This window comes from Cynoglossus semilaevis, chromosome 1 (assembly GCF_000523025.1).
Source record: "Cynoglossus semilaevis isolate Cse_v1.0 chromosome 1, Cse_v1.0, whole genome shotgun sequence".
NCBI classification, from domain to species: domain Eukaryota; kingdom Metazoa; phylum Chordata; class Actinopteri; order Pleuronectiformes; family Cynoglossidae; genus Cynoglossus; species Cynoglossus semilaevis.
The window spans coordinates 25,466,820-25,485,079 of NC_024307.1; the positions used below are offsets into that span (position 1 = coordinate 25,466,820).

The 18,260-nt window shown below is 39.5% G+C and overlaps 1 protein-coding gene across 1 annotated transcript; it reads right to left on the reverse strand.

Moving 5' to 3' along the window:
* Window positions 1–789: 789 nt before the first annotated feature.
* Window positions 790–17,236, reverse strand: trmt44 (tRNA methyltransferase 44 homolog). Its single transcript, XM_008321589.3, has 11 exons — window positions 16,831–17,236; window positions 15,954–16,071; window positions 14,860–15,079; window positions 14,714–14,782; window positions 14,245–14,352; window positions 13,862–13,933; window positions 13,035–13,141; window positions 12,605–12,788; window positions 11,068–11,410; window positions 6,147–6,263; window positions 790–5,886 (listed from the first exon to the last, which is right to left on the reverse strand). The coding sequence occupies exons 1-11, from the start codon at window positions 17,195–17,197 to the stop codon at window positions 5,612–5,614; spliced, it is 1,980 nt and encodes a 659-aa protein (XP_008319811.2). The 5' UTR covers window positions 17,198–17,236; the 3' UTR covers window positions 790–5,611.
* Window positions 17,237–18,260: the final 1,024 nt, after the last annotated feature.

The window sequence follows — 18,260 nt, forward strand, 5'->3', positions numbered from 1 at the left end:
GAGTTAGAGAGAAAGAGAGGGGGAGGGAGTGAGAGAGAGAAAGACAGACAGAGAGCAAGAGAGAGAGAGAAAGTGAGAGAGAGAGTGTGGACTTTCCATTACTTTAAAATATGAACCTTAAACTTATATAGAGTTTCTGTCTGTTTTTTTTCCTAAGTCAGTTTCTGACACAAATACAGTAAAATAACTGTCTAAAAATACAGAGCTAATTCAGTCTGTTTTAATATTTTAGTCATCCTTATAAATATAAAATCATTCATTTAATATCGTGTTGCGAATTGTTAACATCACATTACACCCAACAATGTAACTGGGTCAATATTTTGCAATTTTGGAAATGAAAATAAAGAGAAAATAAATAAATATATAGTCAGCAAACCAGGACAAAAATGTATTTTTTACCAACAGAGACTCCGTAACACTGCAGTACAGTGAGTTTAAAAGTTTTCAACTGAATATTTATGAGCCATTTTTGCTGTTAATTTACTTTTTTTGATAATTGAAGCCAGATTTCTACATTCAGAGAGTGAACAGCACAGCAATCGATCAAATCAAGGCACAGCCTCCTCACCAACCCCCGTCAGCACCAGTGGTCACTCCGGTCAGTGACTCATCTCTTGTTTTACGTGCTGACTCAGAGTCACCGCCGTACTTCATGAAGATGAATAGTAATGACAGAAACACATCTGAAAACAATATCACACGTCCTCACAGCCATTTATATGTCAAGTAGCCTCTGTATAATCAGCACTAACTGTTCAATCACGGTTTCTCTGGTCAACACACAGGTCAACATTACCATCCACCAGTGTCACCACTGATTTTTTTTTTTTTATTCTCTCACCAAAATGTCAGCGCAGCTGTTCATATGGAGTTTATCCAGTGGTTCCCAAAGTGAGGGGCTGAACCCCATGAGGGGGCATGAACCTACTACATAACATGTGACATGGTGTTCTAATCCAACTTTAACGGTCATATTCTTTAAATCTTACCCACAGTGGAGGAAATGAACTGATTAGTAATTCTATGGGTTTTGTTGGGTTTACAGAGTTTTAAAATGAAAAGTTCTGTGGGGTTTCAAAGTAAAACAAATATGAGCATATCAAGGTGGAGAGGGTGGGACCAACAATAATCCTATTTTCAAAAGGGTGGCGTTGCAGAAAAGGCTGTAGTTTGCCAAAGGCTATAAGGTTTCCTTGCAGGAGGTGCTAATTCTATATAATGGAAATGTTATTCCACCAGTTGTCACTCTTTTCAGCCAAAGACAAGAAGCAAAGCTACTCTTCATGATCTACATGGATTTTAAGTCCCACAACTTTCCTGTATTTTTCTTCTTCTCCTTCTTCCTCTGCACTTGTCTCCACCACATCATTCCCACCCTAGTTATGAAACCAACTTTCCTAACTAGTGGCCTCCTTTCAAGAGGTCTGATTGTAAATTCTCCTGTAAGTCGCACTGGATAAAATGGTTATGCTAAATGAATGAATGTAAATGTATAAGTCAAAATCCAGACATTTGGATTAGAGGGCAGATACAATCAGAGTTATTCCCATTTTCAGTCTGATTCATTCTAATCACAGAATATTATACACTTTATTATTAGAATATTTGATAATAAGTTTCCCAATGTGATGATGACAATGTCTGCTGCATGAAAGAGCAGACGGGGACGACAGAGTAGAAAGACACACAGGGCAAGAGAGACATCACGACATAGTATTAATAATCTGTCACTCCTTCACAGAGCTCAGAGTCATAAAGGGTGGATATGGTTTGTTTTCTTTTTTTTTGTTTGTTTTTGGGGGGTCTGTAACAGTTCAGACTAAAGAATTCATCAGTCAAACTTGGCTTTTGGGGCCATAGTTTTACACAACTACCTTTCTACACCCCCAAAATGTTGTCCTGGAGACAGCGCATTACATCTAATCCCATGATGCCACAATGAATAAAACATAAGGGAAACACAGGGAAATTTGTTGGTTTAGGCAAACACACACACACACACTTCTCAATGACCTAGTTTCCAGGCATGGAAAGCATATTTAGTCTGTGTGCTAATGTGCTCCCTCAGTGCCTGCGTTGCTCTGCTAGTTTCCTCTCAGCTCTTTTTCCCTTTTCTTTCAGACAAATACAGTATGAAATAAACATAACTTCAACCCAAACTATTATAAACTATGTCGCAAACTTAGCCAAAATAACTACAAACTAAAAAATTAATAACTAATAACTAAAAAATATATAAAAGACATAAGCTAAACATTAGCCACAATTATAGCAAAAACTGTGAAACCGAGCTAAAAAATGATTTTAAAAATAAACTGAACTCTACACACTACAGAAGAAAACACATATGGCATAATATAGATTAGAAGGTCCATATTATAGAGAAGGGATATGACAATATTGAAATGTTGGCCAGAAGCAGATCCATAGAACACGAACAAAATGTACGAAGGACAGATAGATGAAAAGAAAGACCACCTTTAACTAAACATAACAGTTGGTAAGCTGAAAGACATACGTTAAATTATTGTCAAAAAATTGGTTCAAATGTAAACCTCAAGCTCAGGATTCACTAAAACATTTCTATGAGCAAAAATGCCAGGTTTTTGAAGCTAAAAGTTTGATATTTCAAGCCTAAAACTATATAGAAAACCTGCTTAAAAATAAAGACATAATTGTTTGAGTGATGACTCAAAATGGTCAAAGGCCACATTTCATGTAACTGTAAAAGCAGCTGCAGCCGTAGCTTGAAACCAGACTCTGAAAGTAAAGCCATTATCATTGTCCTGTTGTCCTGAAACCAATTAGACCGAGAGTTTCCAGCTGTGATCTCGACTCACGTCCACCTCTCTGAATCAACAACAAGGAGCTCAAACTAACAGAAGTTAATGATTTCTCAGGGAAAAAAGAAATTCAGAAATATTCCTTTGTTTTCCACATTTCCTTAGTCACACAATCTATTATTAGAAGAATTATGAGGGACACTGAGTCACGAGTGTCCTGGGGTGGAGAAATTTCATTTCGTACTTATTGGATTTGATTTATATGGTTTTCTTTCTCCGTTTCTGTTTTACTTCAGTGTATCTTTGTCATAGTGACATATTTCAGTAAATTAATTATCCCAAATGTGTGGCCTTTAGGTAAAGGCTAAAAGGTCACAACGTAACAAAGACCATCAAGTCCAGCCAGTGAAACAGAACACTGCTGGGGCTGTAACTGCAAAAAAAGTTCATCCCCAAAAAAAGCTTGGGTCAGAAATATCCTGGGTTTCTACCTCTATTCTGTCTGTTTTAAACAATACATCTAAGTTTAAGTCAATTTTAAAAAATATTATCAAAAAATAAAACAATGATTTATATTTGGAAACATTTCAAGAGAAAATGTTAGCAAAACAATTGGGAATTGTCTGAAATCTAAACCTAATACCAACATATAAATCATCTTCCATAAAGACAACTAAATACTGACCCAAACTCAAAATAGTTACAAATCAGCTACCGTAAATAAGTGCTAAATGTTAGCATAGAAATACCCAAAGGTTATCACAAGTAAACAGATCAGGCCAGAACCGGCAGAACATTTGCCAAAATATAGCACTAGTTGCTCAGTGGAAGGAACATGAAAAGCTTTATCGTCAGCCAAGACTCAGTTACCGGACGCTGATGGAGGGTGGAGCGTAAACATGACTCATGTGGACTGATTATTGGGTGGTCGTCACGAGGAGTGGAGGTGGTTCAAAAGGTCACATTGAGAGTGTGAGTGGGGACACTGGGTCTGTCAGGTGGACAACTCTGCTCCCGCAGGCCACATTACACTCTTGGGTAGTAAAAATGTAGGGCAGCAGGTCGATTGGTGTGCGATGATCTTTGCAGACCTGCAGCAGTCGGAGTATTTTCATGAATTGATTACTTCCGAGAAGGGTAATGACACGAGGGAGGAGGGAGGTGAGGGAGAGTGGCAGTGGGAGAACAGACGAGGGGTGGAAATTACTTTGACACCAACACACTGAGGCAGCGAGTGCTGCAACACCTTCAGCTCGTGTGTCTTTTTTTGACCATCGCAGCTGAAGCCTCGTTTTTGCCGTCACTGCCAAAATCTATCGCAACCAACGACCAGAAATATATCAGGGTTCTTTCTACTGCAGACTTTTAATCCCTGCGCTGAATTTGTGATTAGAGCCAGTAAATTGAAATGTGCATGTTTGCTGACAGTCAAGGACTAAGCCAATGAGCCCCAGGAGACACCGAGGCATTCAGTCTGTTAACCTGTCTTAGCTTTTCCTATTCACCCAACAGTAAATGGATTTTTACTGGTGAAAGGAGAAAAAAAAACACAGACAAGAAGAGGAATAAGAAAAATGGACACTTTGGCTCATGGTCTTTACACAGACAGTTCCTAAAAAGCATAATTCTATGCAAATTACTGTCATTTTCTTCCAGGGATTTCATGGTTTTTGCCTAAATGAAAAGACACACCAGCACAATGATGTCTGAATTATCCAAATGTCAAAATGTTAACCAGGTAAGACCAAACCGAGATGATTAGTCAACTGTCAAAATGCCTAGATTTGTATTGTCCGTATGAAGACACAGCAGGAGAGAACGTGTGAAGTCAAAAAAGATGTCGAAAACACAAATTAACATTTGCTAAAGCAGCCCAAAACAAATAAACCCAGCTGAGAACTAGCAGAAAATAAATTATTGTATATATATAATAATATATAATATAATAGTATTATTTATTATTATATTATATATAATAAAATAATTCATATAAAAATGTCTTCCTTTTTTAAGTCACAATACAAAATCTACAACTAATTAAAGTTATTTTTTATTTTAAGAAAAATTTAACAAAATAAAGTTGGAATCAATTCTCTCATATTGCATGTAAACACATGAATTGTTTGTTCTTAATGGTGTTTCTGTTGACTGTTTTTACCAATATAAACAGACTGGACTAAAAAAATGATATGTGTAAAAAAAAAATGTATCCCAAGAAACCTATAATTATGAGCAACTGTCCGACACACACTGTATTGAGAATCAACACACTGAACAACAACGACGAACATATTAGTCACTGTGTGTTTAGTTTGATAAGTCAACGAGATGTGACGGTCAGACCTGTCGTATCATTGGCCTAATGGTCACTGTCCTGAGAAAACACTCAGGACTCGTTGACATTTGAGCCACCGTCCGCACACACACAGTGTTACAGAGACACAACAGCGAGCGTCTGTTCAGAGGGGACGACACGCAGCTCAGCCCGCGACTCCAGCCAACAAATAATTCATACCACTAACATTTACTCTGTTCAAAGGCTGCCCTGTCTGTGAACCTCACCTCTATGAAAACTCTGTCAAATAACATTAGCACTTCGCAAATTCCACCACGACGCCTGGAATCTGCTTCAGTAGAATACAGTCGGAAGACATCATTGGAAAAGTCCACGTATTGATTGAATTACAGATTAAATTTAAGCAAAAGTCACAGTGAAACCTGCGCTGAAATAAAAAGGTGGCGTAAGAAATATCAGGAGGACAAAACTGTGATTATTCACATCTTTGACTTTTTCTAAGAAATGAAAATGAAACCAGTTAAACGGATCATACGTCGTCCAAACCAAAGTTTGCTTCATTTAGAACGTTCAGCAGAAGTTCGCCCTTTCTCCTCTTTAGCGGTCTGGTCGAGGGTCGTAGGTCATCAGGTCCATGGGCAAAGGAACATTGTTGTGTCAGCAGGGGGCAGCCCTGAGGGTGGTGGGTGTGAAACCAGCAGAAACGAGTTTTAACGGCCCCGGGAGCCACAGGTTTTCTCTTGGTGTCCACCCTGATGGACTTCCCGTCCCTCCAGTCCCTTACATACACCCTCCCTCCTTCCACTGAAAGAAGATGGATATCAGGAAGTCTCAGGGTTTTTCAAAACAAAATCCTGGTACAGATGGTCTCAATGTGCTCATTTTAGGAGAGAGGTTACATGACTTGACATTTATTTCTAAATTTTGCTTTTTGCATCTGCTTTTTCATTCTTAATAAATCACTTTGATTGGTCACTGCATCGGTAATCTGACTACCAGTGAGAGGTAAATGTGAATGTTACGTGTACGAAGCTGTGAGGTCAGATGTGCTGCAGACAGTTTACCTCTGAAGACTTGATGGTTGTTCTTCAGCAGCGTCTGGAGGCCTCCACACTCCTTCTTCAGGAGCTGCAGCGTTTCCTGCTCCATCAAACCTGCGACCTCGCTTACGGAGAGGCTGCCTGGCCGAGGAGGGGAGGGAGAGGAGGAAAAGATGTGAAAGTTAAGTGAGACAAAGGTGCAGAGGGAGGTCTATGGATGTAACATTAGCACAGAGCATGTGTGGAAACCATTTTCATCCACTAATAAAGCCGATGATGACAGAACACTCATCAGGGAACCAGGAGGGACGAGAAACCGCCTCAGACAATGTCTTTTCCTTTAGTATGAAGTGTGCTCAATTAAAGCTGTCAGAGAAACCAGAACGCATCTCACCACTGCATCGCCCACAGAGTCACTCCTCTGGGAAAGTCTTTTTAGAAAACCACAGAGTGAAAAAGCAGAAAAGTGACATCACACACACACACACACAGGTTTGAGTGATAGTTCTACACTTTGAGGAGACACAATGCATTTCTGAGCCATTTACCCCAAACCTTAAGTATTAGAAATATCCTGATTCTAAGGTGACCCTAATTCTAACCCTGAACCACATCTTGAACCACATCAGGAACCTGCAAAATGTTAACATTGGGAAAAAGTGTTCCCTTTTTGTGTTCCTTTTTTCCAAATAAAAAGTCCCATAGTTCTACCAGACAGATACACACAGTCCTAAAACCTCAGTGTGGAGTGAAAGGTAAAAGCAATAAATGACGAGGACGTTTGAGTTCACAGCCTTTTGGCAGGGATTCACCAACAGATTTTCCAGCCTTTGCCCTTTTTCCCTCCAGAGAAGAATTCAATCAGGGCTTTGACCTTTGTTTTGAACAATTGACAATCTTCCTGAGGCGCTCTTTGACATACTGAAAATGAAAAACACTGCAGGCCTTCTAACGCTCCTCTAAGACTAAATTTAATGCAAATTTGTCAGAAGAGCTACATCACTTCCACACCAATGTCTTTGCAATAATATGCAAAACAAACTGACTTTGACCACAGCAGACATTTGGAGTGATAATTCGACATCGCATGATGAAAAACCTCCATATATGTGAGGGTTTGATGATGTCACAAAACACCAAATAAACTTTTTGGCTTTAGTTTTTACGCCAACCCCTGCTGGTTATTTATGGTATTCTTTGAAAATTATTTTTTGGGATTTGGAAAAAATTAAGATATGACGCATGAACACAAAACAACAATTGTTTTTGAACACACTTTTGATCATTTGTTCTTGTATTTATTGTATGAACTCAATTGAAAAAGTGTGACTTTCTTTCTCCTTCTAAACCCAAACCTCCAATTGAGCTTTTTTTTCTGTCACAGATCTCCATCAAAAACATATTGTTAAACCAAACAAATCCAAAATCCACCTCCCACGTCCCAAGTTAATCCCCGAAACACGCACCACACTCCCACGCACACACAGACACTGGGCGCAGGCAAACACGGCCATGTGCCGCAGAGTGTGAAAGTGGGCAGAGTGCCGTCCAACAGCCCAGACGCCAGGGAGCTCCAGGCCCTAATATAATATCAATACACCGTTTAGAGCTACCCTTTACTGCTGCAACCTTAATGGCGATTAATGGCAGAAGGGCAGTATTGACAGTGGGGGACTCTGTTTGGACCAGAACCAGGAGCAGATGATTATTAATGGCTACGCTGCTCCCACAGTTAGACCAGCGTGAGGGTGAAACACTGATTGCCTGTTGTGGGGAATTAGTTTTTGCAGCTTAAGCCGATTGTCGAGTGGAGAGAAAGAAAAACAAAAAAAATGAGCCGTGATTCTGCAGAGTGGCACGGCATCAGTGAGTCTGCCAACAGCAGAGCTCATGAAACTCGTGCAAACCCTGTATTATCATTTCTGAAACCTAAAAATAGAAGATGAAATAGGACTGTGATATTGCTGTTGTTGCATAAGCTGCACATTGGGAATTTGAAGAGGTTACGAGACAACTTTTACTTCCACTCTACTGGATGATTTTACCAGCCCCAGAGTCCAGACACTAAAACGAGGTTTGCAGTATGGCTTTTCCTCTTTTGGTTCAATTTGATATGATTTTCTTTATGGTTTAACCGTGTACATTGTTTTTCACTGATGCAGTAACAGCATTCAGCCACAAGTGTAGACGGTTTCCCCCAGTGGCCATAGATAACGTGGGGGGCAGTTTGGAGGAACATGTCACTTCTGAAAACACAAACAATAAAAAAAGCTAATTTTGGTTGGTTCCATGATGTAGCGGTTAGCACGCCTGCCATGCAAGCAAATAGTCATGTGTTTGATTCCCAGAGGTGCACCCTGTTGCAGCTGTTAATACAACAATTCCCACAATATGGGGTCAAGTAAGTTCATTAAAAAATGAAACAAATAAATAAAAATGACTTGCATGACCTGCTAAATTACTAAAAACATGGAATGCATATACCTGAAAACATAAACTGAGGTGCAGAAAATGTGAGAAACACTTGTTGAGACGAATTATTCAGCTACAATAAGTGAGCATGTCTTATTGGGTCAATGTATGAACACAGAACTAGATTTAACAGGCAAGTTTAAGCATTTAACATCATTTCTTTGGGCAAACTTTTAAACCATGTTCCTTTTCATTAGTTATTTTGAAAAACTATACCTTCATTTTTGGATAACAGGCTAATTTTTAGTGATTTTACTTAGTTATTTTTATTTTTTTGGTCATGGGCCTACTGTGGAGCAAATTAAGATTTAGTAAGACTTTATTAAGTCTGTCTTTTATGAGTTATTATTTGTACATCATCATAAAGTGTTAGTAAATGAGGCTGCAGTGTGAACACAGCAGAGTGATTTAGACAAAGAGAAAAGAGTAGCTTATATATAAAAAGAAGGAAATATTAGTGTTGAATAAGTGGAACAGGTGTGGATGATGATGATGATGATGATGATGATGATGGTGGTGGTGGTGATAAAAGGTGGATGACTCTCTTACTTTACACACCATTTAAAGAACACCCACTTTTAATCTGTTCCCTTCTCCACGGCCTGTTTCTTCTTCTACACTAAAGCTTTCTGTCAGACACCAAACAACATTCTCAGCCTTTAACTTTTGTTTTACCGACTGAATCTCCAGCGTTGCACGTCATCACTCCTGTCAGATGCAAACTTACATTTATTTTCAGCCTTATTACATAAAGGCCTGTCAGCAGTACAGTGTGCATGAATTAGTGACCTGACCGGAGCTACTGCAGGCAGATTTTTCTACACATTCATGCATTAAACTGCTGCCAGTGAGCTGTGATGCATGTTAACATCAGAGCATGGGGACTGTGTTATGTAACAGCAGCGTGGCTGCAATTAAACACTACTGTCATCAAGGGGGAAAGTCAAATTCATTTTCAGCTAATAAAAAAACAAACATTTTTTTTGGTGATAATTTGTTTGCTTTATACTGAGCTAACATGACTACCTTTGTCTTTTGGCAAAATGTGATTATTCTTATTTTAGGTCATTTACAAGTTTCCAAAACTGAACATATTCACATTGTCAAGTGGAATAATTTTGTAAAAAGGACAAGAAGCTCTTTCAGGTAACAGTGTGTTCTTTGTTAATATACTGAAGAAAACTTTGTGATCCATATATATATATTTATGATTTTCAGTACAGGTAAAAACTAGAGTTTTTACCTGGAGTTTGCAGAGTGACTATATATATATATATATACATACACACACCAACAAAAAAAAAACTCTGAGAGTTTGCACCGGTTGAATATCATTGGTTGTTACCCCTGAATTTGCGCCTCTTTTTGACTACAGCACATAACTCGTAGAAATACCTGGATACATATTCATACTCATGCATTAATCATAGCTGGTGGTACATTATTCATCCAGCCATCTCTTCACCCAGTTATCGTCTCTGCCTCACATTTTTCATCCCTTCTAATTTCAGCTCTGACACGCTGACAGAGAATTTTCTGTGTTTTAATCATAGTCTTCCTCAAATCCTTATCTCATTCATATGGTGTGTGTCTGCGGCTGCAGCGGTCGGGGTTGTCGGGGCACTGACAAAGGTGGTGTGTGGGTGGAATGCGAGCGAAACAGTGTTTGTGTGTATGAGTGTGTGGTGTGGTGTGAGGTACTCTGTGCAGAAGTGTTGCAGAGAGAGAGAGAGAGAGGGAGAGAGAGGGAGGGAAACACAGTTCAAAGTGGCGTCTTGCTGTGTCACGAAGACCCAGCAAACTGTTCGCCTGTCGGGGGGGGGGGCATCGTGAGGGTTGTGGGGAGTCAGGAGAGTTAGGGTTAGTTAGATGGCGTATAAGGAGACAGGCAGGGAGGGGTGAGACCAGAGGAGAGGTTCAAACTGATGATGACATCAAGAAGGTGACAATATGACACACAGAGCCGCAGGAAATATATTTGAAAGTATCAGTGACATGTGACTGTTATCTTGGGTTTTTACATCTTTGATATTCGATGTTGATTGTTATTTGATATTTTAGGTAACATCTGTACTTCTTCAAACATGGACACTCAGTTTCACTCCCAGTCAGTGTAAAGAGTTTTAAATGGTCAACAGACTGTCATGGTCAATGGTCTGTGGTGTATTGAGCAAGAAAGGCCTGGTATAAATAAGTGCAGCCCACTGCTCCTGTGGGTCTGATATTTATCAGGGATGTGTTGAATGCACGAGTTGCTCATTAGGTTTAAATCCATTGGGATAACTCACTTTAAAAAAAGATTCATTCTGTGACGTGAAAAAGTTTAGTTTCTAATCATGAAAATATCAGTGAAATTATTTTAATTGCCCTGTTTTTGTCAAGAGAAAACTGATAGGATTTGTTTCCCGTGAAAACTCCTGACATCTCTATTCATCTGTAATGATCTGTGGTTGATGTTGTGTCGCTTTGTTACCTCCTTGGTTCCAGTCAGTGGAGCATCCGCCATTGTCTTTCGCCGTCATTCCCAGAAGAACATTTGCGACTCGCAGGACGACACTGTCAACAAAGTCGCGGGGGAGATTGGCGCAGTTTCGGACAGATTCCACCCTGTCCCTCGGCTGAAACCCCACGCCCCAGCTGCCACTACAGGTTCTGGCTCCATTCTCATGGGAAAGGTCCTCATCATTTCTGAAGTCTGACCTCTGACCTCTGACCCCAGGTGAAGCCTGCCGGCTCTGAATGTAATGAGCTCGTCTTCGCTCGGCGTCTGCCTCCTCACAGGACTGGTAGTTCCTCGACTTTCCAACCAGGCACACCTGCGGGAAGAAGAGCTGAATGTCAGGGCAGCTCCCAGGGGTGCTGAAGCCTCAAAGTGTGCAACCAGAATCTCAAAGCAGAGAGGAGACCACAGTGTGACTCATTTATTTCCCCCTCACAACAACCACAGAGCAATATGTTACTTCACATCTCTAGAAAATGTTTGTGAAGCACTTTTTTTGTCTCATAATCTCCATATGTGAAACAGAACTCTGATGATTCCTGAATTCTTAATCTTATAAATACCTCATTATAATAATAAGTTACACATCCATCGGTATAACAGCTTCCAATGGCCCCACCAATCAAGTAAATGTCCACTTGGGGACAATCTAGGAGTATGATTAATTTCCTCAGGTCTGACTGGTAAAGAGGAGACTCTGACGGGGAACAGGTCAATACACTCAGGTGTGCTGTTTGAGCAGGAAGGTAATTCATAATTAAATACGTGGAAAGATTAAATGACTCCCTTGATAAAAAATACTTTACCACAAGTGAATAATATTTTTTAATTAAAGTGTACAGTTAGAGGTGGGCAAAATAAGTGACTGATTAAAAAAAACTGTATATTCATGTTAGAAATAATACTCTGTGTCCCACACTATTAGAAAATGTTTTATTCAAATATTTAAAATGTGGATGTGAGCTTATTTTTTGGGATTCAAAACTGAAATGCTCTCATATAAAGCACTGAGCAGCCTGTGGGCTCATGGCCTGGCTGGGTTAAATATGATTCTTTTAAAAATAATAAAAATCCATGGGGCATAAACGTAACCAAGTAGACTAGAAAAACAACACAAAACAGCCTTTAGTTGGAAAACAGGGATTTAAACTGTGAATGTAGGCATTTACCAAGCAGGGTCATCATGGGAAATGTAGTTTCTGCCCTGAAGTTAGTGAAGTTGAAGCCTGTACTGTCCAAAATAACTCTCTATTTTCTTCTCAAATGATGAAACAAATCTGGGCCTTTCAAATAAATACAATAGTTCACATTCTAAAAAGATTGGATTAGATATAATATTTTCTTCTCAAATGATGAAAAAAATCTGGGCCTTTCAAATAAATACAATAAAACGTTACAGTAACATTCATAAATGTCACCCTGAGACAAATGGTTCCAGGAACCTTTCTCAGGGATGTGAGGCTTAAATGTGTGGAGGTCATGTGACCTCTCTTGGCCCCAGTAAGCCTACCCGTTTGGTGGAGGGTATCCTCAGACAGTCCTCCTCCGTGTTGAAGCCGCTGACTTGGCTGACCTGGGTGATGAAATCAATGTACTCTTTATACTGGGACTTCTTACACTGGCGTCTCTGGTACTTTCCATAGAAGTCAAAGAAACAGCAGGGGAGGACGAAGAAGCGGCAGGAGTAAGACGACCTGGTAAGATGGAAACAAAAATGTCATTCGGAGCCAAAGAAAACTGTTTGGAGGTGAATATGTTGAAAGTGAAACGGCTCAGGCTTCTGACTCAAGCTCAGCAACGCCATCAGGTGGCTGTCTTAAAAAACGTATACAGTCCCTCCCTCACATACTCTCCCCTCCTGCTTGTTATGTTCACCACAAGCTAAAGAGATCAGCTGGCACTTGAGCTGCTGAGTGAGATTGTGTCAGCTGATGACTTGCCTGGCTGCTATAATGGGGATCCACGGTGTGAGCTCGTCCGAGTGGTTCCCAATCAGCCAGTCTGCAGTCGGGAACAAGAAGCTCTCACTGGGAGTAATTGCCTTTTCCTGAAATAGCAGAAGAGTCAGCCCCCCCCCCAAAAAAAATAACAAGAGCACATTAGGGGCAGGAGAGAAGATACAAGGACATGATTTGATTCTGCAACACTTTCATGTTAATGTGAGTGTTGTGATAGAATCTCAAGATTTAAAATAATGTCAGTCTGAAGCCTGAGGTCTGCTCTGTTGGCAGACCTCAGACCCTTACATAAAGGTATGAAATCATGTTCTTTGTTACAGGGCAGCAGCGAGAGACCAACATGGGCATGTTTCTGAAAAGGTTTCCCTGCAAATGTGTGCGTTGGTCTGAAATGGTCTGGTGTTGACATTGTGGGAACAGGCTGGAAATGTTTTGAAAAGCACTGACTGGACATCAGTGGGAATACTGGGAGTGTTGCATCATAGTTGTTTTTTTTTTCAGAAACATGGACGAACTCTTCTCTGTACCTTTTTGCTTTGACGTCTGAATTATTTCCTTTCAGGGATGAATAAGGTACTATCCTATCCAATTTCCAAAACAAAAAGCTAACGCTGTGTAAGATAAACTCTCTTCTTTGACGGTTCCTGTGAGCGCCGCAGCAGTAAGAAACAGACATGTACAATAATAAAAGAAATTTTAAAAAATGCTTAAATGCAGATAAAATAGTTGTCGGTATTAATTGAGTAATGAGTTAAGACAATAATATTCAATTATAATATTCATCAATCCATCCATTCAAACCCACTCACCTCCAACACAGTCTGGCTGCCGTACATGTCCCAGATCTTTCTCCTGCGAACATCCAAGCCTTTCCCGGGATGCTGTGTGACATGACAACACCACGCACATTTACACACTGTGGAATTGACAATGGCAGTCATTTGGATTAAGTCTTTTCCAGCCTGTGCTTGGACACCATATTTGTGACCTTTTATAATGCTGCTTTAGTGAACCTGTTGATTTGCTATTCTATGGATTTAAGTTGAGTTCATTTGAATCTCCTGTTTTAAACTTGAGCTTTTCTCTTACAGCAAAGAAGCATTCAGTAAAACATGAAAAGCTGTCAATATACAATTTCAGATATTTTATTTTAACATTTGACCCTTAGTGATTCTATAAACATTCAACTCACCCCTTCACTGGTCAGTATATGAACCAGGAGGCCGTTACCACAGCCCAGGTCCACAAACGACTGTCTGTGGGTGAAACCTTTCTCCTGTTGCTCCTCGGCCCACAGCACCTGAACCAAAACAACAGTGGATGTTCATGAGTGTCCTTCTTCATTTAAAAACAATATATCAATTTAAAACTGCAGTATAACACACGCTTCAGTCCTTTCACCTGTGACACACTGATTGATTTACTGCACTGAAACCTACTTTTTTTTCTCACTCAGAAATTGACTGACCCACTTTGGGGCTGCAGCTCTGACCCCATTTGATGGATACGAATGATTTTCTCCCACACCAACTAGCGCTGCAAATTTCTAGTGCAAAAAGACCTCGGAGAAATAACACTTATAGGAATCCTATGGAGTCCACTTCAGGCGTGAACACAACTTCCTTTGACCCAGTAAGTGACATAAGCACATGAACACCCACCAAGAGATAGGTGGCGATGGCGACGTCCTCATACACAAACTTCTCTGGATCTGTCACCTCGGGCCACACCTAGAAAACACATTCGGTATACAAATTATACTATGTAAAAACACAAAAACAAATATCAGGGTGTCCGGTTTCTTCACCTTGACCATGGCCTTGTACTTGTCCTTCAGCTGCTGGTACATGAGGCTGTATTTCTCCACCGGCAGCAGTGACAGAGTGCTCTTGAACTCGCTGCTCTTGCACTCGCTGGCCCATCGCACCAGTTTCGGCAGCAGATCTGAGGTCAGCCAGGGCAGCCTGGGGTAAACAACGCCATCAGAGAACCATGTGCCTGGAGACAGGATATGGAGTTCCAAGAACCTAAGAAAAATAATGTTTTATATAGTTCAGAGTGTTGACGAGTGTGGCATCAATTAACACTGATGAATGTGTAAATCTGCACAAAATGATACATTTTCCTCCTTCTCTCATGACTCTTACAGCGCCCCCTACACCATGTTGCGCAGGGACAACCAGGGGTAATATCACAGATTAGTGTAAACAACAGTTGCCTTTCTTGTAAGTCGGCTATGTGCAAAACAATGGTACAATAAACAACACACTGCACTGTTTTATACATATTCTGAGATTTACAAACAAGGTATGATTTTATGTTTAAATTTATAAAACATAGTGTTATACATTCATTTATGTTTAATCTGTTTAGCTTTATATATAAAACCTCAATGTACGTATTCCATATAGATTATACTGTATGTACTGCAAAGGTCATAAAGATTGTGTGCTTATGTACTTACCATATACTTTACATTAACTGTGCAGTGTTATTCATAATGTATTGTTTTATACATACAGCGTAGTATTAAGTATGCTGAATAGTTTTATATTCTTATTCGCTCTATACATACCATATAGCTTATATATGTTTTATCATTTTAAATGAAATACCTTTTTCTGCACAACGCACAACCTCTACATATGTGGCATGCATGTCATGTTTTAATACTATACTATTGTTTCTCCTTCTTTGCACAGATGTGCGACAGTAACACAAACCTGGTGGACTTTGGTTCAAGTATGACTGTGCAATACAGACATATCTTATTTGATCTAATCCTATCTATCTTTTCATGTCTCACTGTGGGGTGATTGGCTGTTTTGAGAACTGCCCTAAAAAGCAATTAAACAGCTGACTTAAAGAACATGGCGGCACGGTGTACACTTTCAGACGCACCAGCCCTCACAGTCCTGACTGCAGAGCTGAATCTGATAAACATTGTCCTCCTTCAGGGATACTTGTCCGTCTGCATCCTCTTCCAGGGGAACAAAGGTCACCTGCTGTCGGCCAAAGTCTGAGACACACCAACAAAATAAACTGTAATTAGGGTGGAAAAGGAACCACAGTCGACAGAGTCTTAAATTACAAACAAAGTGACTGACTCCATGCAAGGGTAAAGTTTTGAGCAAACCAGGCCTGTTTTTAAGATACTTCTCATTTTTACTTTGTGGTGTTGAACTATGGTTTTACTACTGAGAGAACACATACATGATACACTGTTAGTATAAACATAACCAATAGTCCACTTTTATAACTTGAGACTGAGCTTACATTTTTATTAAATTGGTCAATAATTTAGATATGAGGTTTACCCATCTGCTTCACTTCACCTACAAGCTTTCTGAAAACTTTAAGGCACAAGACAGATAAAAGGCTATCTGTGTTTTTATGTCTAATAATATGATTTATAATAGCAAGCATGGCATGTATTAAATGATTTGTAATTATATTATTATGGGTAAGAAGAATTTACATTGCAAATTGGGTCTGGATATTTTTGTGTCATAAAAAGTGAGTCTCCATATTTCATGTAAACTTTATATTCATTGTACCATATGTTATGTTCGTTATAATGACCATAAAAATAAGAAAACAGTTTCCGTCAAAAGGATTCAAATTTTAAACAATAATTCTACAAAATGTTTATGTATTTTTAATACACTTTATAAAGTCAGTAAGAATTATAATAATAAATTAATTTAAAAGAAAGAAAAAGAAGTGTCCCCTCATCAGCTGTCTTACAGAAACTCCCTCCGTGTCGCTGACATCTTACCTCTCACGACAACTTCTTTCTGCAACCTTGTTCCATAACTGTTCACTTTGGGAACAAACGTCCTGACAGTACGGGACACGGGTTTGTGGTTTTCCTGAGTCACAGCATTGGAGTTTTTACTGGACAGAAAGGACAACACCTGAGAGGACACTCCATGAACCGAAACATCATCCAGAAGGTTCCGCACATTTTCAGCTTCTTTACTCAGCGTCTCCGTAACTCCACAGAGACGCTTGTTTAAAACGTGAGGTTTCTTTATCCACACGTCCACGGCTGACCAGAAACCTTCAGGGAGAGTCGAGGAGTCCGCGGGAAACTGTAAAACACTGACGTTTGACATGTCTGGAGTCAGTCCCGCAGCAGCCATGTGTTTGTTTTTTACAGTCCGGCATTCCACTTCCGGTGGATTTTGAATATTTTAAAACCATTTACTGATCTTTCGGAACTACATATTATTTATTTACATTTTTCTTAAGTGAATAACCTTTTTATGTTTGTTTATGTTACAATAATTAAAGAAAATAATTAAAGACGAATCACGTCTCTAAATTAAACTTCACAAATTTGCCAGTAGGTGACACTGTTGGCACTGAATCGCGTATCTAAATTACACTGCACAAATTTGCCAGTAGGTGACACTGTTGGCACTGTTTTAATTTTATTGTAAAGTAAATTATAAAAAATATTGACATTAGAAACATCATTTAAAAGCAATTATTTCATGGAACAGTGCACGAAAACCATAATGTATATAATAATATGCTTTAGAAAAAGAAAAAAAGTTCATCAGCCCACAATATTCAGATAGCGTGTACAAAATGCTGCGCAGACTAATTGTAGGAGTAGATTTACATTGGAGATCAACCTTGAGACTTTTCTTATTGGCAATGTTACAAGAAGTCAATAAAAGGTCTCGGAGAACCAGAATAAATGTTCAGGATATTGGTGGTAACGTGGTGGGGGACGTGAAAGAGAGCTTGGATGAACAAGATGTGCTGCGTACAAAGTGTTTATAAATGTAAGATTAATCTTGGAGAAGGGCAATAAGATTAGACGATGTTTGTGGGAAAAAAAAACATCTAAAGAGGTTTGATTAAAATCAATCGCCTTGTTCAAAACTAACATAAGGAGTGTTCTTATATTTAGCTCACTCCCTTTTTTAGTCCCCATATCTATAAATATGTTTCATTTATCTGTGGTGTCTGTGTTAGCTAATCATTATGACAGAAGTTCTCAGGGTGAACACATTCAACCCTAAAGTATCTCTACGAGATTTATATGTATGAGAAACATAATTCTCTTTCTCTTTGTTTCTCACCTGACTCATACGTACGAGCACCGTGCCCTGTGACCTCTGGTCGAACCTGCAGAGTCACTGAAGGAGACAGAGCTTCCCACACTGTTAGGTAATACTCAGAAACTTCGTCTGG

Bases quoted from the DNA above. Each gene is read 5' to 3' on its own strand.
- trmt44 (XM_008321589.3), bottom strand. From the start codon at position 17,197: ATGGCTGCTGCGGGACTGACTCCAGACATGTCAAACGTCAGTGTTTTA. The intron at 16,072-16,830 runs GTAAGATGTCAG...GGTGTGTCTCAG, and splicing joins GAAAGAAGTTGTCGTGAGAG to ACTTTGGCCGACAGCAGGTG. The intron at 14,783-14,859 runs GTGAAGAAACCG...TGTGTTTTCTAG, and splicing joins AGTACAAGGCCATGGTCAAG to GTGTGGCCCGAGGTGACAGA.